The sequence below is a fragment of the Uloborus diversus genome, chromosome 2 (genome assembly GCF_026930045.1).
Source record: "Uloborus diversus isolate 005 chromosome 2, Udiv.v.3.1, whole genome shotgun sequence".
NCBI classification, from domain to species: Eukaryota; Metazoa; Arthropoda; class Arachnida; order Araneae; family Uloboridae; genus Uloborus; species Uloborus diversus.
In genome coordinates, this window is record NC_072732.1 from 14,953,917 (window position 1) to 14,978,689 (window position 24,773).

The 24,773-nt window shown below is 34.7% G+C and overlaps 1 protein-coding gene across 1 annotated transcript in view; it reads left to right on the forward strand.

The window, feature by feature from the left end:
• Window positions 1–24,773, forward strand: part of LOC129217747 (twitchin-like) — a 364,621-nt gene that overhangs the window by 161,521 nt on the left and 178,327 nt on the right. Inside the window, 11 exon segments of the mRNA XM_054852086.1 lie at window positions 1,160–1,462; window positions 4,323–4,480; window positions 6,758–6,902; window positions 8,355–8,499; window positions 16,011–16,147; window positions 17,444–17,749; window positions 18,900–19,202; window positions 21,513–21,797; window positions 22,636–22,935; window positions 23,760–24,062; window positions 24,572–24,696. Coding sequence (XP_054708061.1) covers window positions 1,160–1,462; window positions 4,323–4,480; window positions 6,758–6,902; window positions 8,355–8,499; window positions 16,011–16,147; window positions 17,444–17,749; window positions 18,900–19,202; window positions 21,513–21,797; window positions 22,636–22,935; window positions 23,760–24,062; window positions 24,572–24,696 — 2,510 coding nt within the window.

Here is a 24,773-nt window from a genome sequence, read left to right on the forward strand (position 1 = left end):
TGTTTATGCACTGCTTAGACTACACTACTTTTGATTTTTGAATCTTTCTTTTTAGTAAAAAAAAAAATATCGTTTTCTAAAAGTTACTCAAATATATTTTATAATCTTTAGAATAAAATATTTTCAAGAAAGAGTTTTAAAACGGGGCTTATACCTTGCATTACTGGAGGTGTAATTCCTTTTCTAAAACATGTTTTTAGAATGAGACGAACTGACGCTTCTTTTAGAGGATACTAGCTGCGTTGCCCGGCTTTGCCCGGTCTACCATTAAAAAAAAAAAAAAAAAAAAAAAAAAAAAACCATTGCGTCAAGTGATCTTCAATAACCAGGATTAAATGAAAGAAAAAAAACCATCATGCAAAATTTTCTCGCCAAACAATGACGACAGATACTAAAACACTTTTAAGAAATTAAAATTAAATGAGAAAGATGGATTTAAAAGGCGTAACCATGGAAACACAAAATAAAATAAGTTTAAGAATTGATAATGAGAAAGATGAAAATAAAGAATGAATTCAAAAAGCATTACCGTGGAAACGTAAAATAAAATGGTTAAAAACTTGAATAGAGAAGAGATTTTTGAACTTCATTTAATTCGCTTGTAACTTTTTTTCTAATGGAGATAGAGGGTTAAACTTTCGACCTTAGGTCGAGTTAGATCTGGAGTAAAAAAAACAACTCTTTCCGATGCTGTCAAAAAGAAAACTGTCGGACAATTCCTTCACTTTTTATTGATGGATTTAATGAAGAAAGTAGTGCCTAAATTTCAGCTAAGCCTAAAAAAATTCGAGCTAAAAACGTAAAAAACTCCCGCCGCAACTAAGTTAGAGCATTGGAACAAATTGCGTAGAACGCAGAAAATTCTTCCTTTTCCAACGATATATAATATTACTATTTGCGAGTAATTTTTCACCCCCGTATTCGGGAATTTATGTGAAAATTGGGCCTAAATTGGAATAAAAAAAGAACTATTCATCAAATTGTTTTTGAACTGGTCTGCAAACCTTCTCAGGACTTAAAGGAACAAACTGAAAATTTCAGCGCAATCGGCCGGGTAGTTCTCGAGTTTTGCGAGTTCAAACACACAGACGCTTTTTGGAGACTTCATTTTATACTATGTAGAGATTTAGATTAGAATGTTTTTTCAAATTACTTTCAGACGTTCCGCAGCCACCACAGGGTCCTTTGGACGTGACTGAAATCTTCCGAGACCGTTGCAAACTATCTTGGAAGCCACCCTTGGACACTGGAGGCATGCCTTTGAGCCACTATATGGTCGAGATGCAGGATACAGGATCCAGAGGAGGCTGGATTGAGATTGGAACGTCAGAGACCCCCGATTTTAATGTGACTGGACTCGTCAACAAGAAGGAATACAAATTCCGCGTGAGGGCAGTCAACAAGAAGGGGGCTTCAGACCCGTTGGCTTGTGCTAAGCCGATCATCGCTAAGGATCCTTACGGTAAGGAATAGTACTTGTCGAATAAATTAAGCTTTCGATGATTCATATACAATATATCCTGAATAGTTTTAACACTAGAACGACTGACATTTTCTGTATACCTAGAAAGACTGAAGGGGCCAGTGTGGCCCCTACCCATTTTTGGGGTGAATTATTTTAAAAATTCTTCCTGAGTGTGTCCACATGCCCAATGCACCTTCTTTCATGACTAAATAAAAACTTAGTGTAGTGTTTCTCTTTATACTGGCCAAAAGCTTGGATCAGTTTTTCTTTTCAAGAGCAATGGCTACCATTAGTCTGGTAAGCAGTCAGTACTGTTTATAGCATTTGGATATCCAACTGGCTGTATAAAGCGAAAGTTACAGGTTAAACTAGAGAGAATGGCCTTTTTTATGCTAGAACAATTAGGAGAAAGGAAATTTTTTTTTAATTTAATTGTAAAAAGCTTAGGGGCCATTGTGGCCTCTCCCGTCTTTCTAGGTATAAGGATCAATATTTACAGTACTATGAGGCGTATGATAAAATGATTAAACAAGCATTCAAATAGTTTTATATAATGAAAAGTCAGGATGTTACATTACGTTCCGTTAGACATTAACCGAGTTATTAAACAACAAACTATGCGAGGGGCCACACAGGCCCCTCCGTCTTTCTAGTGTTAAAGTATCTACACTGTTAAAAATGCCTGTAATTTCAACTGGTTTTTCCCGTAGATTTGACGGTTTAAACCTGTTTCTATGACAAAACGGTTTTTTCCCCGTTCTACGCTTCAGCTATGAACGGTTTAAAACGGTAAATTTGTCCCTATATGGTAAAAGACCGTTATGTTGACGGGTATTCTCCGCAACTTTTACGGTTTTGCACAACCAACCCAGCTGCCGGTAAAAAACCGTAAATTTTACGGATTTTTTTTTTACAGTGTGTACGCAAATAAGTAAATCAACAGCAAAGTTGAAAACAAGCTCTTGAGGTATGGGTAAAAGTCATATTTTATGCATATATGCAAGTTAAGGCCGTGAACTAGGTGGAAGAATTTTATATCTCAAAAAATACCCTATACCACTAGCCGATTAAAACTTTCATCCAATGCCTGAACCTCCATTTGAGACAGTGAGAAGCAAATGGATGTAAGTGGACATTTTCAAGTTTTGAGTGAAACAAGTTTAAAGATAAGGTCCTTGGTAGGCTTTCATTGAAAAGTTTATCTAATTAATGCTGTATAATAGCGCCTACCAGAACTGTTAGTACTATCTCTTGCTTCGAGACAAGGGAGAGGTTCACCTACCATGTGTACTGATAATCTCCAAATTTTTAATTTTGTCACTTACATCCCTTTGCTTCTCTCTGCCTCAACTGACCTCCTCCAAATTGTAACCCAATTTTCCTCTAATCAACCGCCCTTTGGTTAGTTGAAGAAGGCTTCAAACGATTGCCTGATTCTGTTTCGCATCGATTAGTGAATGCGACCATTAATTAGAGTGTTCAATTTAACTAACGTAAATAATGCTTCATAGTTTTCCCCCTAGGTTTATAATTTAGCTTTTGTATTGCGTAAAACGAGCATTATTTTCATTTTACTAACTGTTATAAGTGTACTTTGAATCACATTATGAACTCGCTTTTATTTCCTGGTATTTTTCTATGCGGTCGAACTGGAGCTTCAGTTGAAATAGAATTTCTTGTAGTTTTTCACTTTATATCAAATAATGTTAATTCAAATTCTAAAATTGAAAAAAGAAGCACGAGTCATTAACCGTTAATCAAATGTTAATATAAACCGTGCGTTCCTTTTTGCGCAAAGTAAAGACTGACTATCAGTATGAAAGTTTATAATTTCGTGAAATTTTTTACCGAATCCGGCATAGGTAGTAATTTGTAGTCCATTTGCACAAATGAGTCTGTTTTACGCATATATCTGTCCTTAATTCCTGAAACTTTAAGCTTAGATATGTGGTAATCTGTATATCGATGTACGGAACCATTTTGTATCATAATACGAAGTATCAACTTTCTAAAAAGTTTTCTTAGATACTATAGCACAATAAAATACCTAACTTTAAAATTTCGAGAATAAAACATATGCACACACACACACACACACATATATATATATATATATATATATATATATATATATATATATATATATATATATATATATATATATATATATGTGTGTGTGTGTGTATATATATATATATATATATATATATATACACTCTAAAAACAACAATTTCAAAAATGACGAAAAAGTACTCAAATTTGAACATATCGCGAGTCAAAATGGCTCCGACTACGTGGTACTCAAATTTGAAACATTCAAATACTCATCAAATGCTCAAATCAACATATGTGTTCATCTTTGAGGTATTTGTGCTCATTTTTGAATGTGTCATAATTTCAAAACTGAGTATTATGTACTCATTTTTGAGTATGAAAGAATTCAGCACACTATTTGAAAACATGGGTACTCATATTTTAAATAAAAGGTTCAAGAAAATTTGAAAGCATGAATGTACTCATTTTTGAGAGCTTCATTTTTCTCAGTGTATATATATATATATATATATATATATATATATATATATATATATATATATATATATATATATATATATATATATATATATGTGTGTGTGTGTGTATGTGTGTGTGTGTGTGTGTGTGAATGGACTGGGCAAGTGGGCGCTTGGAGGATGTTACAAAAGATTTAAAGTACATCAATCGCCATTAGCATACACCGCGTTTTTTTTATCTGGTCAGTATGGGGCCTTCAGAGATTTGACCAGGAGATCCATGATTAACCTTACAGAATACTCCTGCCAAACGTTTTTATTATTGTTTAATGTTATTTTTTCAGATGAGCCTTCCAAACCCGGAAATGTGGAAGTCACTGATTGGGACTTGGACATGGTGGAACTTCAATGGACCGCTCCTGAGAAAGATGGCGGATCTCCCATATCTGCTTATGTTATTGAATACAAAGACAAATTCTCCAAAGAGTGGTCCAAAGGGGCAGTACGTAACTCCTTGCTCAATTCAATACGTTACATTAAAAAAATTAGTTGACTACTTAAAGTGTGATAAGTTTTAGTGATGTTTCATAATCACAAATCAATATATGCATACTACTTTTTAAATGCATTATGCTTCTACCAGTACAGTACAGCCCGTGTTTCCGCCATATTGGCCTCATACAGCAGACTGTCAGCAAGTACAGAAGTATCAGACATTAAACATTCGCAGTATTCTTTTTCTGCTGCAGTATGGTACTAAATTTTTAATTTTTTTGCCATCTATTTTGCTTTAGCTTTATTGTACAAGCTTGCTGGTTTAGCTGCCACTGAAAAAAGGGGAGGGGGGAAAGTATTGAATCCAAAATGCTTTTCTTTTCTTCAAATATCTCGGAAATTCATTTCTGCAGATACTGCCGTTTACCTGCTAACGGCAACATAACGTAGCATAGAAGTTCATGTTCAAGGCTGCTTAAGTTCATATCGCACAAAGCTTTTGTCTCAACAATATCAATGGATGACAGTTGCATCCTAGCGCTTTGCGCTTTGTTACTTCAATTTTTTAACTCAACGGTTAGGTGGCGATTATAATCAGATATTTTTTACTTGACATGCTTTCTCGTAACGGTTGAGTTTAAACAAAAAAAACCTTTAGTTTTACTTTTGACTTTTAAAATTTTACTTCAGTCATGCAAATAATGACGAGTCAGTGTCGGAAACTTAAAATAAGCTTTTTCTGAAATTTTTATCAAGCGAAAGAGCTACAGGAGGATACTTAATTTCTTTTAGAGGTAAATACGCAATGAATAGCATGAGTTCGAAAAGGAAATTTCCTGGGGGCATCGCTTACTTCCCGCACTTGAATGAATTTTATAAAAACATATTTATTTCCTGTATTTTTTCATGAAAAAATTATGTTTCCGTGACTTCAATGATGACTGGGTTTCAACCTGTTTAAGGAATGTTTGACTAGATATAGTTCAGGCGTCAGGAGAAGGTTAGACAGATCATCTTAAAAATGATTTGAGTAAAAAAAATTCGCTTTTGCACCATTTTTACTGTTAGATTACTATTCTTTTGGAATTCCCCCCCCCCCTCTTATTTATTGCTTACGTTTATTTAGTACTATTGTTATGAGGAGGGAAGAAACCCTCTTTTATTTAAAGTAACCTTAATGATTTTTAGTACTAGGTATAGACATACAAAACTGACTAAGGTGTAACGCTTCCACGCCTTAATACATCTGTGATCTTTACTTTTAACATTGTTCTTTTAGTCAGTGCGGATTTAAAAAGTCTCTTAGGGCTAAATTATTAGTTTTCTCGGTGAGTTCCTTATATTGGTTAATAATTTAATGTCAATCAAGAAAATTCTGTGCATGTTAAATGTTTCAATTGTGTTCTTTAAAAAAATTCTTACATATTGTCTTTTCTTTACTACTAATAAAACTAAATGTCTGGATGTCTGTGACGCGAATAGCGCCGAGACCGTTCGGCCGATTTCATGAAGTTTTCATAATTAGTTTGTAGCATGAGGGTGTGCACCTCGAAGTGATTTTTCGATGATTTTTCTATTCCACTTTTAAGAGCATTTTACCAAGCAAAATTACCATAACGTGGACGAGCAAATTATAATAAGGTGGATGATCAAATTACCATAACATGGTCGAGCAAACTACCACAACATGGGCGAGCAAATAAACATAGCACATTGGCAAGAGATTCATCATCCATGATGTGTAAATATACGGGCAAAGCCGTGCCGGTACCGCTAGTATTTTATAAAGCTAAAATGAAGGCCATGGAAGCAAAGGAGTGTTATACCAAAGATAAAAATTAGGAGATAATTATGTAGTGTAAATGGTAGGAGAAACTCTCCTCTACTTTATAGATAAGAGATAGTATTACTAGTACTGTCTGACCACGGATTGTATGGCAAGACAAACATCCGTTTTACAGCCGGAAATGGACGAATCTATTATTTTTTACCGATGTCAGCTTTAGCAGAATCAGAGTCTCATTCAAATGAGCGGAATACGCGCATCAAATTTTTACTTTTCCCCCTTACTCACATAGATTTGTCTTATCTGGACGTTTGAAAATTCCATGCAATCCGTGGTTAGGCAGTATTCGTGGTATCAGTATGATTTAAAAAACTTTTCAACCTTTGGTTTGAACTTGACACAAGTTTCACTGAAAGTTTGAAAAACGTCCACTTACATCCTTTTTTTTTCTCACTGCCTCAGTGAGTGCCTGAAATATTAAGCATTCAACTATTTCAGGAATTGCCAGCCACAGCTTTGAAAGGAAGGGTGGAAGGATTGAAGGAAGGGGTGCAATACGAGTTCCGAATTAAAGCTATCAATAAAGCAGGACCAGGAGAACCTAGTGACCCCACGAAACCCATTATTGTTAAAGCCCGCTTTGGTAAGTCTCAGTTCTTATGCACATTGTTTTATAGTTATACATTAAGTTAAAGTAAATTTTACAAAAATTGAACAGTTCCTCGGTCAAAGCTGCTGTGAATAAAACAGACGTACATCTTTATTGAATATTTAAAAATATATTTTAGTAAATTTGTGTTCATCTTTTAGTTTGATTTTCGAAGCTCATTCTAAGTCATACTTGTTTGTGTCAGTCGTGTTTATGCTTTAACTCGTAACAGGGGAGATGAAAAAGTATGACGTAACAGGAGACGTGAGGTCTAAGAAAGCGCTATATTTAAAAAATTCTTAAAAATCGTGTAATTAAGATACATTCTTGTAATTTCCCTCAGATGTTTTCTGAACTTTTATTAGCACGACGAAAAAATATTTTTGAACTTTGAATCGAAATATACCTTTTCCGAGGAAATTTTGCTAGAGTCTAAAGATTTTTCGAGAAAATCATATGCTGCAGTAAATAACCATCTACTCGTAGTAAAAATTAATCTATTATTTATTAATGATTTAATTTTAGCTGCTTAATATATACAGAACATTTTAGTACCAGAAAATTGATTATTTCAAGTTACGGGAAAATTTTGATAGCCCTTTAACTATTAGTATTTCGAGGACTAATTCAGCCTTTATTGTCCCTAAAACATCATTGCGTAACGTTTGTGAACATTTCAAACAACTCTCAGCGTCATCTAGAATATTTTGCATTTTCCACATAACGCGGATAAGATAAATGAACCTACATCCGCGGTTCTAACGTTAAGAACCTAATGTCTACTACTGCCGAAAACAGTAACATTGAAAGGGAGGTGCGGTCTCATAGACCGCTTCTAAAGAATGCAATGAAATTTAAACCTGATGCGCTTGCCTAAGGATACTGATAATCAAGGGGGGTGTTCAAGGTCACAACACAAAAAGCTATTGGAAAAAACCATTCAATCGAACTGAAAATTAAATAGGGGTGATCGAATGTACTTTTGAGCGGTTTGTGAGACCGAACCTCCCCTGTTAGGGGTTAACTAAACAGGTCTTTTCAGACATAGAAAGACGAACATCCGGTTTTCATTTGGAAACGGGCGTCTATATTTGTTTTTTTGCGTGTAAGATTTCAGAATTTAAAGCAGTAACGGATCGAAATGAACGGAACACGCGCATCAAACCTTTCTTTTTCTTCTGCTGGACTCATTTGCCAATATTCTATGGCAACGTGGCCGGACATTGTTTCTGAATGATATATTTGGACTATTTTTGAGCGTATGTGCATTACTTCTTTTAGCACTAAATTAAAAAACAAAAAACTGACGCTATAAGTATCAGTTTCTAATTTTAAGCAGAATATAAAAATCATTTTTTCATAGAATCTAAACTTTTGTGATTTCTGTTCGCCGTATTTTTTTCCCTTTGATGCACATCCCTTTATTCAAAATCTTATTCATTCCAGTTAAACCTTTCATTATCGGTGACGACTTGAGGAACATCGTCGTCAAAAAAGGACAAGTGATCAAGTATGACATTAATATTGGAGGCGAACCCCCACCGGACATAAAATGGGACATAAACGGCACGGAGATAAGTGGTTCTAAAAGGTAAGAATATGAACTTTTTTTCTTGAAAATTTTCCTCATCTGTTTGTTTATGCTATGATTGTTAAAATGATGTCCGATGTCTCTTGCAATTGAATTCAAAATTCATAATACTGTGATTAGTTTGGAATAAAGTTTGTCGTTACTTTCTTTTACATAGTGAAGAAAAATTGTACTGTGATTTCGAAAATTGTGATTTTGAGTGAAGTTTTTCTTTCAAATTTCGGCCTAAAAGTCCATTTTTCTCAACTCCGAATGAATTTTAAACAGTTTTTTCTATCCCGTCTGAGCGTATATAGGTACTGTCCGACCACGGATTGTATGGAAAGACAAACATCCGTTTTACAGCCGGAAATGGACGAATCTATTATTTTTTAGCGATGGCAGCTTTTGCAGAAGTAGAGTCTCATTTAAATGAACGGAATGCACGCATCAATCATCAGCCGGAAATGAACAAATCTATTATTTTTAGCGATGTCAGCTTTTGCAGAAGTAGAGTCTCATTTAAATGAACGGAATGCACGCATCAATCATCAGCCAGAAATGAACAAATCTATTATTTTTAGCGATGTCAGCTTTTGCAGAAGTAGAGTCTCATTTAAATGAACGGAATGCACGCATCAATCATCAGCCGGAAATGAACAAATCTATTATTTTTAGCGATGTCAGCTTTTGCAGAAGTAGAGTCTCATTTAAATGAACGGAATGCACGCATCAATCATCAGCCGGAAATGGACAAATCTATTATTTTTACCGATGTCAGCTTTTGCAGAAGTAGAGTCTCATTTAAATGAACGGAATTCACGCATCAATCATCAGCCGGAAATGAACAAATCTATTATTTTTAGCGATGGCAGCTTTTGCAGAAGCAGAGTCTCATTCAAATGAGCGGATTACGAGCATCAAATTTTTACTTTTCCCCCTCATTCAGATAGATTAGTCTTATTTGGACGTGAGAAAATTCCATAAAATCCGTGGTTGAAATTTCCATACAATCCCCTACGAACCTAGGGGCACACTGTTAAAAAAAATCCTGTAATTTTACGGAAACTTTACTGGCATCCATATGTTGCCAGTACTTTGCCTAGTACATGTTGGTGTAACTTTTACCGTAAAGTCTTATTTTACTGTAAAATTTTACTGTAGAATAAACGAGAATTAAAAAAGCAACACGCAAGTAGTAGGTTCAACCTCAGGACCTTCGTATTGGTAAGCGGGGTTACTGCCCACCATACCAGTGGGACCCATCGAGTGGGAAGAAATATGGTTTTATCTGCTTCGCACTGTAAGTCACGTAGTGTATCAATTCTTGCAGCAATCGTTTATTTTTACTTCCTTTTACGAAAAAGGAAGTATTGTATTCGCAAAAAAATTTTCACTCAAAAATCACCCTCAATTTCCATTTTGCTCACCCCCAAATGAATGTTGAGTTTTTTTTTTTTCCCGACCATACGTACATATGTACCTAAGAACGTATAGACGCCCGAAATATCCATTCTGAAGTTTCCCGAGTTAATTACAACGAGTTTTCTCGTGACGTCTGTATGTACGTATGTATGTGCGTATGTGTGTACGTGTGTATGTGTGCATGTATGTCGCATAACTCAAGAACGGTATGTCCTAGAAAGTTGAAATTTGGTACGTAGACTTCTAGTGCGGTCTAATTGTGCACCTTCCCTTTTGGTTGCATTCGGGTGTCTCTAAATTGCTTTTTTGAACCTTTCTGGGCGAAAATCATTGTTAATTTTGATGTAAGCTCAAGAGGTGTTATAATTTGTCGGACACTTGGCGATATATTGCCAGGGCGACAAATTTGGCGATTTTTTTTTAAATTTGGTTTCAATTTGGCCACTGTTGGTGATATTTAGAGAGTAAACTATTGAATCACATTAAAATCTTACTAATATTATATATGCGAAAGTTTGTCTGTATGGATGTATGGATGTATGGATGTTTGTTACTCTTTCACGCAAAAACTACTGAACGGATTTTGATGAAACTTTACAATAATATAGCTTATGCATCAAAATAACACATAGGGTAGTTTTCGTCCCGTTATGGGGGGCAAAACCCCCTTAGGGGGCAATAAAACACAATTTTTGTATAAATTCTCTAATATTGGGATGAAAAAATACTTGCACATATTTACATTATATGTCCATCGAAAGCTCAGATTTTTCTGCTGAAGATGGCACCTGTTCGAAATTTCTAAGTAGAATAAAAAACGAGTTATGAGCTTTTTAGATCCATGTTCGAAGGCTTTCCTCAACTCAATATAGTATTTAGTGTATCATCTCAACTCCCTGTCGATAGCGACAATTGTTGTATTGTTGACTTTCTTTGCTTTTCGTGATTGTTCAAGGCTTTTCTCAAGTCAAATCTTGAAGTAAGATTTTTGCACGAAATTGGCAAATAATACATGATTTGGCTGATGATTTTCCATTTAAACGGAACTTTAATGTAATTAATGGTTTTTATTATTATTTATGCTGATTGAACACTTACTCATTATCCAAGCAACCAGCAGATCGCCAAAATTTTTGCAGAAAGATTTCCGTAGCTGATGCATTTGGCAGTTTTTTCAACGTTGCTGTTTTTGAAGCCGAAGACTACGTCATAATGTTTCTCAGCTTTCACCATGTAAACAAAATATCGCCAATCAAAGAATTTTCAAAAAACTTTTTTTACTGTATTAAATAATCCAGCAACTAAATTAGGCACATCCATAAACAGCACAAAAACTTCCATTAATTTTCCTTTTTGCACAATTTCAAACAATCACCAAATTTTATTACTTATTTTGGTAACATTTCGGATGAAACTGTTTAGGGCCATTTTATGGTGACCAAAAATATCTCAGCATCTGGCGACGATATCTCTGTAACGAAAATAGTTATCATATCGTTTTATAAAGTAAGGAAAGAATGGGGGAGCACCATCGAAGGTACCCCGAAACGACTTTCGCAAATTCGATAAAATCGCACCAAGAGCCACAATGATTGAAATTTCCCGAAATAACTAAAGCAAGTATAAGGGGATTACGAGCTCAGTTACTTTTTTTTTAATCACTTCGTACTTCATTAGCCATACAGAGAAGGTTTTAGACTCCATGTTAAAAAAAAAGTATCAACAGATTAATCTTTTTAAACATGAGAAGATTAATTTCATGTTTTGGAAATTTGTATATGCTTAAATATAGTGCTTTCGTTTCTAAATCAATACTACTTTGTTCTTTATACTTACTGCTATTTTAGTTTTATGGGTAAGGAAGAAACTCGATTTTTAATCACGTCAAAAAGATGTGTTTTAAATTCTTTCACTTAAAACAGAAAACAAAAGCAAATAACGATTTTTTCTTAATAATTATTACTGACCCAGGCAACGCCGGGTATTTTTGCTAGTGCTTAAATATAGTGCTTTCGTTTCTAAATCAATACTACTTTGTCCTTTATAGTTATTGCTATTTTAGTTTTATGGGTAAGGAAGAAACTCGATTTTTAATCCCGTCAAAAGGATGTGTTTTAAATTCTTTCACTTAAAACAGAAAACAAAAGCAAGTAACGATTTTTTCTTAATAATTATTACTGACCCAGGCAACGCCGGGTATTTTTGCTAGTGCTTAAATGTCGTGCTTTCGTTTCTAAATCAATACTACTTTGTTCTTTATACTTATTGCTATTTTAGTTTTATGGGTAAGGAAGAAACTAGATTTTTAATCACGTCAAAAAGATGTGTTTTAAATTCTTTCACTTAAAACAGAAAACAAAAGCAAGTAACGATTTTTTCTTAATAATTATTACTGACCCAGGCAACGCCGGGTATTTTTGCTAGTTGCCAATAATGGGGAAATGACATTGAATTATAGTAAAAGGAAGTCATGTGATGCACACACCAACTCGTTTTCGGTACAATTTTCTGTAGGTTTTTCCCCTATCGTAAACACTCCATCTTTCAGTTATATTTACCGTACAAGTTTCCCGAATTTTTAACTGTGCAGTCGAAGTATCCTTTTTGAGGATCCTCGAGTTAATTATTCTCGTGACGTCTGTGATGTGTATGCATTTTGTATAACTCATAAACGGTATGCAGTAGAAGGTTGAAATTTCCCAAGTAGGGACTATTAGGGGTCCAGTTGTGCACCTCTCTTTTTGGTTGCATTCGATTTTTCCAAGAGTACATGAGTAAATGAATTCATTCTTTTGAGTTGTTGAAAATCATCGGTTATTCAATAGATATAAAAGGAAGAAGTGCGGTATCCAAGTCAGATTTTTACTTCCTTTTACAACTAGTATGTTGTGGCCATCACGAAACTTTCTTCTATATTTTTGTTTTTTTTCTGATCCTTCCCCATGCTTGACGAGGAAGCAATATTCCCAACAAAAACAAAATTACACATGCAAAAACTTGACGACCATCCCAATGTCTGAATTATTGCAAAAGCAAAGCAAAGAGCGAAAATTGAAAGTTATTTTAAAAGCCTTGCTTGAATTAATTACAAATATTTTATTTGTTAACAAACATAAGATGGCAACAGTTAAAAATTTTAAATTATTGAGACAATATTTTCGATCATTTCCATACAATTAAAATCACGAGAAATACGCAGACGACAATCTATTACGATTTATCTTTCTTATTGTTGCATTAATAAAGCTATTTTTATTCGCAAAAAAAAGCACCTTGGAGCGATTGGTGTCAAAATTGAACCAACGCCTTTTTACATATGGATTCACATATATTCCAAATTTCAACCAGAACGTAGCATTACTTCTTGAGATAGGGCACTCACAATGGAAAAAAAGAACGGGCGATTGCGCTAACTCCTTTTTAGCTATTGACACCAAAATAAAATCAGCTTTTATACCCTTTAAGGGCTACTTGCCGATAAATTTTTCTTTCATTCCGTTCATTATTTCTTGAGATACAGCAGTCACAATTGACGACAAAAAACGTTCTATAGCTCAACACCCGTTTGAGTTATTGACACCAAAATTGAATCAGCACCTGTTCCTGTTACTGGCAACATATGGACCAAATTTTGTTTGATTCCGCCAGTTACTTCCTGAGGAATAGCAAGCACGCGTCACTCAAAAAACATCCCATTGCTCCACCCCCCTTGGAGGAATTCGCGCCAAAAACCAATGGGCACAAGTTCACATAGGGGCACATATGTGTACCAAATTTCGTTCGATTTCATGCGGTAGTTTTTGCTGTAGAGCGGCCACAAAAAACTGGTCACACACAGACGTGACACACACACACATACACACACACACACACATACACACACACAGTCAGACAGACATTTTCCAAAAATAGTCGAAATGGACTCAGCACACCTAAAAACGTTCGAATCCGTCAAAATTCGAAATTCGAAAATTTGCACGAATCCAATACTTTCTTCTATATATTAGATATAGAAGAAAGTAAAAAAGGAAGTATTGTATTCGCGAAAAAATTTTCACTCGAAAATCGGCCTTAATTTTCCACTTTGCTCACCCCCGAATGAATGCTGAGTTTTTTTTTTTCGACCCAACCGCACGTGGATATATGCCTAGGAACATACAGACACCCGAAATATCTATTTTGACAACCCCCGAGTTAATTACAACGATTTTTCTCGTGACGTCCGTATGTACGTACACTGTAAAAACGATTCAGAAACGTTCCTGGAAAATAATGGGCAGCTGATGTGCCCAATATCTGCCAGTAACATATCTTGCAAATTCCAGGAACTTTTTCTGTTAAAATTCAATAACCTTCCTTATTATCCTGGAAGCCTCCTGAAAAATTCAGAAATCTTCCCGTTTAAAACCATTCGTATCTGTGAAAGTAATATCTTGGCATCATTCTGATTTATCAAGGAAGTTAAAAGAGCATTATTGCAAACATGGCCAAAGCTATACCAGAATTGCAAGTAAGTAACGAGAATTTTACTTGCCTGTAAATCTATCAAAGCAATGCAGTCCACACTTTTTCGCTCCCTTTGGGAGCTTAATTAGCATGGACGGGCAGTAATTGAAGCAAAGCCGATACACATTATAAATACACTCACTTAATCTTTAAACTGAGAGCTAAAAATATTTTTCACAACAGTGAAAAGTCTGCATTCTTGCGACTTGTAGGAACTTTTTAGGGAACTTTTTGTCAAGAATACTTAATTTTTCCAGGAAGTGGATACAAACCATTAAAATCCCGAAACGTGACACGGAAATACCCAGTAACGTTTCGGAATTTTTTTACAGTGTATGTATGTGCGTATGTGTGTATGTATCTCGCATAACTCAAAAACGGTATGTCCCAGAAAGTTGAAATTTGGTACGTAGACTCCTAGTGAGGTCTAGTTGTGCACCTTCCCTTTTGGTTGCATTCGGATGTTCCTAAGGGGGTCTTTTGCCCCTTTTTTGGGGGAAATCAATGTTAATTTCGATGTAAACTCAAGTTGTGTTATAATTTGTCGGACACTTGGCGATATATCGCCAGTATTTTGGTCGCCAAGTTTTGTCGCCATCTTGTTGACAAATTTGGCGATTTTTTTTAAAATTTGGTTTCAATTTGGCCACTGTTGGTGATATTTAGGGAGTAAATATTTGAATCACATTAAAATTGCCAATAATGGGGAAATTACATTAAATTGGAGTAAATCTGCTCGTTTATTCATGGGAATGGTAGTGTTTTAATTCAGGCTGAAGCATGTTAGTAATTATCCTAATTTTTCTTTCTCTATTCATAATTTTAAATTACGTTGAAATCTTCTTTACTAATAATAAAGCTGAAAGTCTCTCTGTCCGGAGGATGTCTGGATGTCCGGATGTCTGTGACGCGCATAGCGCCTAGACCGTTCGGCCGATTTTCATGAAATTTGGCACAAAGTCAGTTTGTAGAATGGGGGTGTGCACCTCGAAGCGATTTTTCGAAAATTCGATGTGGTTCCTTTTCTATTCCAATTTTAAGAACAAAAATATCAGATGAGTAAATTGCGAAATTATCATAACGTGGAACCGTAACATGGGCACAAGTCAATTGGCGAGATACGAAATTATCATAACGTGGAACCGTAACATGGGTACAAGCCAATTGGCGAGAAGATTCACCATACATTATTTGTAAATATACAGGCGAACCAAAAGACCTTTTGATTTTTCTATTACGGGCAAAGCCGTGCGGGTACCACTAGTACAAGATAAAAACAGTGTGGCTATTGCGTTTACTTTATGTGATTTAAGTTGGTTCCGAAATTATTAAATACTTGCTTTGTCCTCTAATTAAGAATCAATTTTTATCACAGTGTATTCTTAGTCCATCAAATCTTTAACTAATAGAAGACTGTCAATAGTTTATTGTTTTTCAAACTCTTTTTAGTGTAAAACTTTTTCCTCTCATGTATTTCGATAACTTTTAACATTTAACTATTTTTCAGTACATAAAGGACATAGTTTTTCTCCGAATTTTATAGATTAATAAGAAAATCATTTCACTTTCATTTTACAATAATATTTGAATACTTGTTACAGAATTTCCATAGATAAATCAGCCAGAAATACCATTTTGACAATTAAAGATGCCGAAAGAGCAGATGGAGGGAAATTGACGCTCACATTAACAAATACCGTTGGTTCTTGTTCTGCTAATGCTGATGTAGTAGTCTTGGGTAAGTCTGCAGTATTCATTATCACAGAAAGAAATCAGTTTAATTTTTTTAAAAATCTAAATAAAAGATGGGCAATTATTCGTAACAATAGGTCAGCCAAACATTTTTATAATTTTTTACTTTTCGGTAAATTAAAAAAAAAAAAAATCAACAGTGCAATTGTTTTAGTTCTGAAGTTAGACTAGGTTTAAATAGATAAAATTGTATCCAGCCCCCACTAATCCTGCCAATTCTTTGTAAGACTGATTAGTCATAACGTAGCGAGTAACACCTTTGCGTTCGATAGTCCTTGTGCATCGTAATTTAAATAAACGGAACATTTTGAATGCAAGGAACTTGACATAGGTACAAAAACAGTCATTTTTGAGGAAAAATAATCATTTCTGTTCTATTATTAAATGTTTAGTTTTAATTGTGACGCATATGGTTTTCTTCTTTCTCTCAATTTATCCCAAATCGATCCTTTATAATGAAAGAAAGGTTTGTTTCGAGTAGCATACGTTTTCCAAGATCACAGTGATTGTAGTTATACAACATGAGTAATGTCGAGGTGAGCATTTTAGTTATAAGAATGCTTGTCTCTTACGACTAATCTAAGTTCGTATCTGAACAAAATCACTGAAAATAACATACTGAACAAGAAAATAAACCCATTTTGAAACCTGTTATGAACTTCCTTAGATATGCAGTGCACTCTCTCTATTCTGAACACTCAAGGGACCGAACAAAAGTGTTCGGATTATGGAGGTGTTTTGTTCATTATTGAGGGAGACTGGATAATGCTTCTCATCAAGGACCATCAAACTGTGTTCAGAATATTGGGGTGTTTGCATTAGAGAGTGTAGAGATAGAGGGAGTCATATATATATATATATATATATATATATATATATATATATATATATATATATATATATATATATAAACAAATTGCTGACAATTACATTATCTTGCTAATTACGTAACTTTTGGTGCCCAAAAATGAATCCAGCTTTTCAATATATTGCTAAGTCCATGGGCTCCTATGTTTATTTATTATATTTATTTAAACCCCACCAATCACCCGTACTTACCCTTATGAGGGTTTAACCGGATGTGGTGATGTAAAAGTGAGATAATTTAGAACGAAAATTGATGGAATAAACGCTAAATTTAGCACATTCAAGGCAAATCAAGCACTTAAAAACATAAAAATAACAACTATTTGCATAATTTGGGGATAGATGTTATTTGTTACCTTTACTGTTACATGGTTTGTAACAAAATCAAATAGAATTAAATCCTTCTCTTTTGCAGACAAACCGGCTCGACCTGCCGGTCCATTGCAGATATCAGAAGTGAAGGCAGAGAGGGCGGTGATCGTTTGGGACACCCCGAAAGACACAGGTGGAAGCGAGATCGAAGGGTACATCATTGAGAAGCAAGATGCAGAGACGGGCAGGTGGATTCCCGCCGGAGAGTGTGGACCCCACGATCGGAAATTCACTGTGGAACCCCTGGTTCCCAAGAAGAAATATAACTTCCGTGTGAAGGCCAAGAACAAAGAGGGAGAATCCGAACCTCTCACTTCGGATAAGCCTGTCCTTGCCAAGAATCCGTACGGTAAGGAATTGATTATTTATTCTGCTTGTGCTAATCCGGAAGTGTCAATTAGAAGATACTGCTGGTAATTTCTTCTCCGTTTCACATCTACACTGTTAAAATCGGACCCTATCTTTCTATGAATGTATGTATGTTTGGTTGAGGTTCGCGGCCCCTGATTAGCTGTTGAATATCAAGTAACAGTGATGACCATAGGTTTAAAAAGTTGCCGAATTGCGCAAAGGTGGAGATACTTTGCGGTCCCTATCAAAATTTGCCCTAAAATGTGCAGAAAATGATGCCACTTAGTTGATATATGATCAGTTTCTAGCCCATACACTCCTAGCAGATATTTTTTCATCACTGCTATAGGCGGATAGATATGTCGAAGGTTCCGCAGGCAGCAAGTCTGTGTTTGAAATATGCTATCTTGCGGTATGACACTGGTTCATACTTTCACTAGTCACCAGGATGGCTAGATTAACCGTCTCGACTTACGACCGACACTTACGGTGGCATAGTAATTAAGCAAGGGAGATTAATTAATTTTCTTAAGTTAATTTTAGCGGCATAGTAATTAATCAAGAGGCAGTATTTAATTTTCTTAAGTTAATTTTATTTAATACTTTTTCCATTAAAGTTAAAGTTACATTTTAAACTGTCATTGTAACCTCTTTTATCCACTTGCAATTTTTATTTAAAAAATATGAATGTTGTTCACACTTGTACCAGAAAAGTTAGGATATTTTTAATTAACTAGAGGCACTTCAGCTAGAGTTTAAAACCATTGATCAATGTGATAAGTTCAATAAGCATAATTTTTTGTTCAAAACAAAAGTAATTTTTATTCAAAAAAAAAAAAAAAAAAAAAAAACAGCGAATTATCAGGCAAAAATAGGTGGTTTATAGTATCAGGCAAAGGGGCTTATTACTGATTACTACCGATAAATCAATTCAAACTAATTTTAACTTTTCATATTTCAGATAGAGGTCCATTTTTGGTCCCCTTTTTTTTAGATTTAAGTCCCTATTCTTCCTGTGGACAAAATAAAAACCTAGCGGAAACCCTCTAACTGTTAACGATTTGTAAAACGACTTTAAAAAAGAAATATTGTTTTCTTTTGGATATACTTACGAACAAATTTTAAAAATATTTTTTTTCTGTTAAAAGATGAACCTGATAAACCTGGAAAACCAGAAATTGTCGACTATGATAATACTATGGTCGACTTGAAGTGGTCAGCTCCATCTAACGACGGTGGCGCCCCCATCACTAACTACGTCGTTGAAATGAAAGATAAGCTAAGTAACGACTGGAAAGAGGTTTTGAAAACAGACAACGACAAATGTCAAGCAAAAGTATCCAACTTGCAAGAAAATGCCAGCGTTCAGTTCAGGATTAAAGCCATCAACAAAGCTGGTCCATCAGAGCCAAGTTCAGAAACTCCTCTACATATTGTCAAGCACAGAAATCGTAAGTTCTTTTAGTATTTTACGTTCCGGCACTTTTGAGATCAATTGCCTACATAGCTTTTGTGAGAAAAGTCCTACTTTATATGTTCTTACAAGCAATAATTTCCTGGTGATAAATATTTCTATATCAAATTATGCATACAGAATCTCGCTTGCGTGATAACTAACAATCCACATTACCGTATGTTAAATTTTATCTTTAATGTTCAATATAATTTTATGTTAAAAATATCCTAAATTTTAAACATAACTTTACATGAAACGTATCCCTAACCAACTGAGTTAAATTATAATAAGAAATAACAACGTCAACATGTAACAAATTACAGAATACTGCAAACATGTGTTTCGGCGTTACAAGGAACGCCCTTTTCAATGCAAAAAATGAGCTTATATTGAATTTATCCTTAATAATAAATATAAATTTATATTTAACTAATCTTTAATATTCAACATGACCTATGTCGAATATTAAGGATAATTTTGAATTCTGGTTTTCTCCCAATTTAACCTATCAGGATTAGGTTAGATAATTTAATGGCCAAATATAATAGTAAAAACATACTTTAATATACAGGGGGTTTCAAAATGAATAGCGGGGTTTTAACATGTTATAATATTTATTACACCAAACTCATAGCCACAAGTGATATATCAAATGAAAGAGAAACTCAAACAGTTTTACATAATAGCCTACAAGTGTTCAACGTGAGCACCATTCGTCACTCAGCACACGTCAATACGATATGCGAGTTCTTCCCAAACTTTGATGAGTGTCTCATTAGTAATTGCTGCAACAGCTGTTTCAATCCTGTTCCTTAATTCGGGGAGGTCGGCTGGCAGTGGAGGCACATACACACGGTCCTTGATAAATCCCCAAAGATAGAAATCACACGGCGTTAGGTCGGGTGACAGTGGAGGCCATGGGAAACAAGCCCTGTCATTAGGCCCCTTACGGTCAATCCCGCGGTCGGGTACAGTTAGGTTAAGCCAATCGCGTACCTCATTATGCCAGTGAGGCGGCGCACCATCTTGCTGAAAGATGAAGTTTTCTGGTTCATCTTGTGCCAGTTGAGGGAAGAGCCATAGCTGTAAAGTATCCAGATAAGAAGGCGGATTGCAGCAGAAACATTCCAGGCGCATGCGCATTGATGCCAACAAACAAAAAACTGTTTGAGTTTCTCTTTCATTTGATATATCACGTGGCTATAAGTTTGGTGCAATACATATTATAACATGTTAAAACCCCGCTATTCATTTTGAAACACCCTGTATGATAACAACGCAAATAATAGTTTTAGTGATCAGTTTAAAAATTGGATTTATTTCGTAAATAATTATTATGCCAAGCTTATGAATTATTTTAAACGTTAAATTCGTTTAAATTCGGTTGCCCTTATTTTTATTTTCAAAGTGCCAAATCATTAGCAGCACATATAACACACAACTAATCGCCCCTATTCAATTCGTGCTTATAGCCACGGGCAGAAAGAAAAGATTTTTCCGAAAAAACTTTTGTCGGATATTTTGCCTCTGTAAGGACACTTCTTTTTCACTCAAAAGTGACACCTGAACATGTCTCTATCTTCATTTGCTCACTTTTTGCACACTGGTTTTATGATTCACATTTTTGTCATAAAGTTTTCTTTTTTCTAACTTTCAAAAATCGCTATTTTGGCTTCTTGCGATCATTTAGTTTGGCTTCTAGCTTTTTTCACAAAGATAATCTTATTGAATCGTTTTTGTGTGCTACTGGTTATGGTTTATTATATGTACATGAACACCGGCAAGTATTTTAAATAACTTATAAACTTACCTAAACTTTGAAACTTAACTGCCATGATTAGCTTTTATTTTTAGCTTCTCAACAATTTTCAATGTTATAACGAGTACATGTTTTTTGTCTTTGAATCTTAATTTAAGACCTAAAGTTTTGCACTTAAAAACTATCTAAAATATTAAATATATGTAAAATGTTTTCAAAAAAAAATCCCACTACAATTATAAAGTACTACTAGAAGAATCACGAAAAAGAACGCTTATATTGTTCCCCGCATGCAAATCTTTTGTTAGGTTTCTTAAATTTGAAATCCCCAACCTTTTTCCTTGTTATAATTTAGTGACTTTCATATTCCTTACCTTAATAATCTTACAGTCAGATACCGTCAGTAATAGTTTACCAGTTCCAATGGCAGCCTTATATGGACTTTAATCTTTATTCCTGGTGGTTCAACAATTTTATAAATTTGTGTTTAAATTATGAGTACCAATCCATTCCAGTTTTTAATGCATTTTGCTTTATATTTTGCAGTGAAACCATACATTGATCGCACCAACTTGAACAACGTAGTCATGAAAGTGGGTCGATCTCATAAGTTCGAAGTCGACATCCGGGGTGAACCACCACCGAAAGTCGTCTGGACGTTCGGAGATGATGTCAAGCTGTCCAACAATGACAACATCAAGATCGACAACAGAGACTATCATTCTGACATTTATTTGAATAAACTAACGCGGAAACATTCAGGGAAATATGTCATCACAGCCACCAATACTAATGGGAAAGACAGCGTAACGGTGGATGTCACTGTTTTGGGTAAATGCAATTTTGTTAAATTATAACAAATGATAAGTTATGTGCATTTTGGAGAGGGGAGAAAATTTTCTATAATTATCGACTAACTCTCAAAATGAGGAGAGGGGGGAACAGGGACAATAAGAAGATATTATCCTATTTTTCCATTTTGCAGATTATAGTAGTTTTATTTCCAATTGTCTTGTGCGTTTATTAATAAAATAGTTTATAAAAAGGTAAAGTAAAAACGGTTTATCGCAAATTACGTCATATTTAATTATTCCACGGGAATAAAAATAATATTTTAAAAAACTAAATAAAAGTGCATAATTACATTTTATGCACCAATAGGATAAGGCTACGTTTGAGCTTTGATACTTCTGCCCATTTTCAGAGTCAGTAACTTTTTTCTGTCACTAATTTTAGGCGTTTTTCTTTTCCTTTTTATCATGCACGCTGAATCATTTTATAAAATGGCTGAATAGGATGTCTGAATAATGTCAAATTCGGCAATTCCTGTATAAAAAAGAAAAAACACATTTTTTTTAAATGTATCATTAACGTCAGAAATTATTTCTGGAGAAAAAATTTTCAAGTAAAAGTACTCAAACCTTTGAGGTCTTGGCTAGTTTTATTTAACTCTCTTGCTCATAACCTGCTTCAATATTAAAAAAAATGTATGTGAATGGTTTGGTTAAGTTCTGAAACATTTGGACATTTAAAAAGAAATATTAATTGTTTCTTTTAGTACATACAACATTTAAAATTGCTTTTACTTCTGTTGCTTTTCGTCTAGCGTAATTCACATGTTAAATTAAGGTGCGTTTAAAAGTTTTTAATTTGCGCTTTTTTTCGGTAGGCACACCATCAAAACCGGAAGGACCACTAAAGGTATCAGATGTCCATAAAGAAGGCTGCAAGTTGAAATGGAACAAGCCCAAAGATGACGGCGGCTTGCCCATCAAACAATACGAGATTGAGAAACTCGATAAAGAAACCGGCAGATGGACACGGTGTGGGAAGACAGAAGAACCAGAATTCGAAGTGACTGGATTGACCCCTGGTAAAGAGTACTTGTTCCGTGTAGTAGCCACAAATGAGGAAGGAGAATCAGAACCTTTAGAGACACTGGAGCCCATACTGGCAAAGAATCCCTATGGTAAGTACCATAATGTTTCTTTGATTACAAGTGATATTGAAATTATTGATGAAAAATATTGAGAAGCCATGTTTCGCCATAGTCATTTTATGACTTTAGAGCCTTTTATAAATAAATTGTTGCGAACTTCCTTCTGCTATAAACATTAAAAATTTACGACTAGAGCCGTTATTTTCTTGATAAATGAATTGGAGAAGATTTTAATGGTTATAGAAGTAAGCATTTGAATGGGAATATTTTGGAACTGTCCCGATTCCGATGGAATTTTTAAAGGGGTTTTCTAAGGACTGTTTTAGTTATTTCAGACGTTTTTTCAGTTTTAAAAAGTTTTTTTTCAGAAATATTTTCTGAGTAGAAATTTTTAGATCGATAGTTAAAAATGTTGTTCGAAAACTTACTTTCATTCTATCAGTAGATTTTTGGGAACTTATGTCCTGTGAGAAGGATGTCATTAAATTCGTAAAGAGTATGTTTTTTTTTTTAATTTTTTAAATGTTTTTTGCTTAACTTGGAATGGGCCTTCTTTGTTCACATTGCTTTTTTGCTCATAGATAATTGATTTTGTGATGATTTCTTTATGCATTAATGTGTAACATTTAATTTTTCTGCATTAACAGGGTTCCTTTCTTTTAATATTTCCTAAGAATGAAAACTCTGAAAAGATAGCCTGAAATTTATGCAGAATTATAAATTTTAGAACGAGAGTACCGAGTAATCAACCATAGAGTATAGAAATTCGGAGGGGGAGGGCGGTGGAATCCAAACAATAAAAGGACAAGTTTTAGAACCTCTGCAATTATTTTTAACTTTAAATGTCTTTTCAGACGAACCTGGAAAACCAGGAACCCCGCAGATTGTGGACTACGACAACATAAAAGTTGATCTAAAATGGGACAAGCCCAAATCAGATGGTGGAGCACCGATTAGTAAATATATCATCGAGAAGAAGTTGAAGTCAAGTCCCGAGTGGGAAAAAGCCCTAGAGGTCCCTGGAACTACATTGCAGACTGACGTGGCGGATCTCAAAGAAAGACAGGAATACCAGTTCCGGGTAATTGCCGTGAATAAAGCTGGTCCCAGTGAACCCAGCGATGCCACCAAGATGCATCTTGTTAAACACAGAAGACGTAAGTTTCGTTTACTTCTGTCTGTTGCGATTTTAGTTTGCTATTACAAATGGTGATGTATTTCAGTGAATTTTCATGTTCAAAGGCATCATATCCAACTTGAGCAGTCAAAACCTAGACTTCAAAATGCGCCATTAATGGCTGTCATCTAGTAGCAAAATTCACAAAAAAAGCCACTAACTAGTGACGCAGCCAAGAGGGAAGTTTTTGCGTCAAAATCCTTCCCAGAACATTTGATTTTAACACATATTGCAAATCTTAATAGGCTTGTTGATATACATATAGGAACAATTATGACCAAAAAACCCGACCCAGAAGCTACGCTACTTCCACTAATCCTTTATTCATCAAACTTCTAAAAAACATTTTGTGAATTAATGAAACAATATTAATCTTCTTTCCTTATTCGTTTATTATTAAAAAAATTCAATAGTATAAGGCAGGCAAAGTGCATGACATAATAAAATGATTTACAAAATTGCACTAAAATATTATTTCTTTCTCTTTAGTGAAACCATATATTGACCGAAGTAATTTGGACACGATCACTGTGAAGAAAGGTAAAGTGATTAAACTAGAAGTGAACGTCAGAGGAGAACCACCCCCGACAATTACATGGAAAATTAAAGATAAAGTGAGTATTCATTTTTGGATGTTAGTTTCTAAACTTTAATCACGTAGAATGTTCAGTATGTCACCAGCTATCTCTCT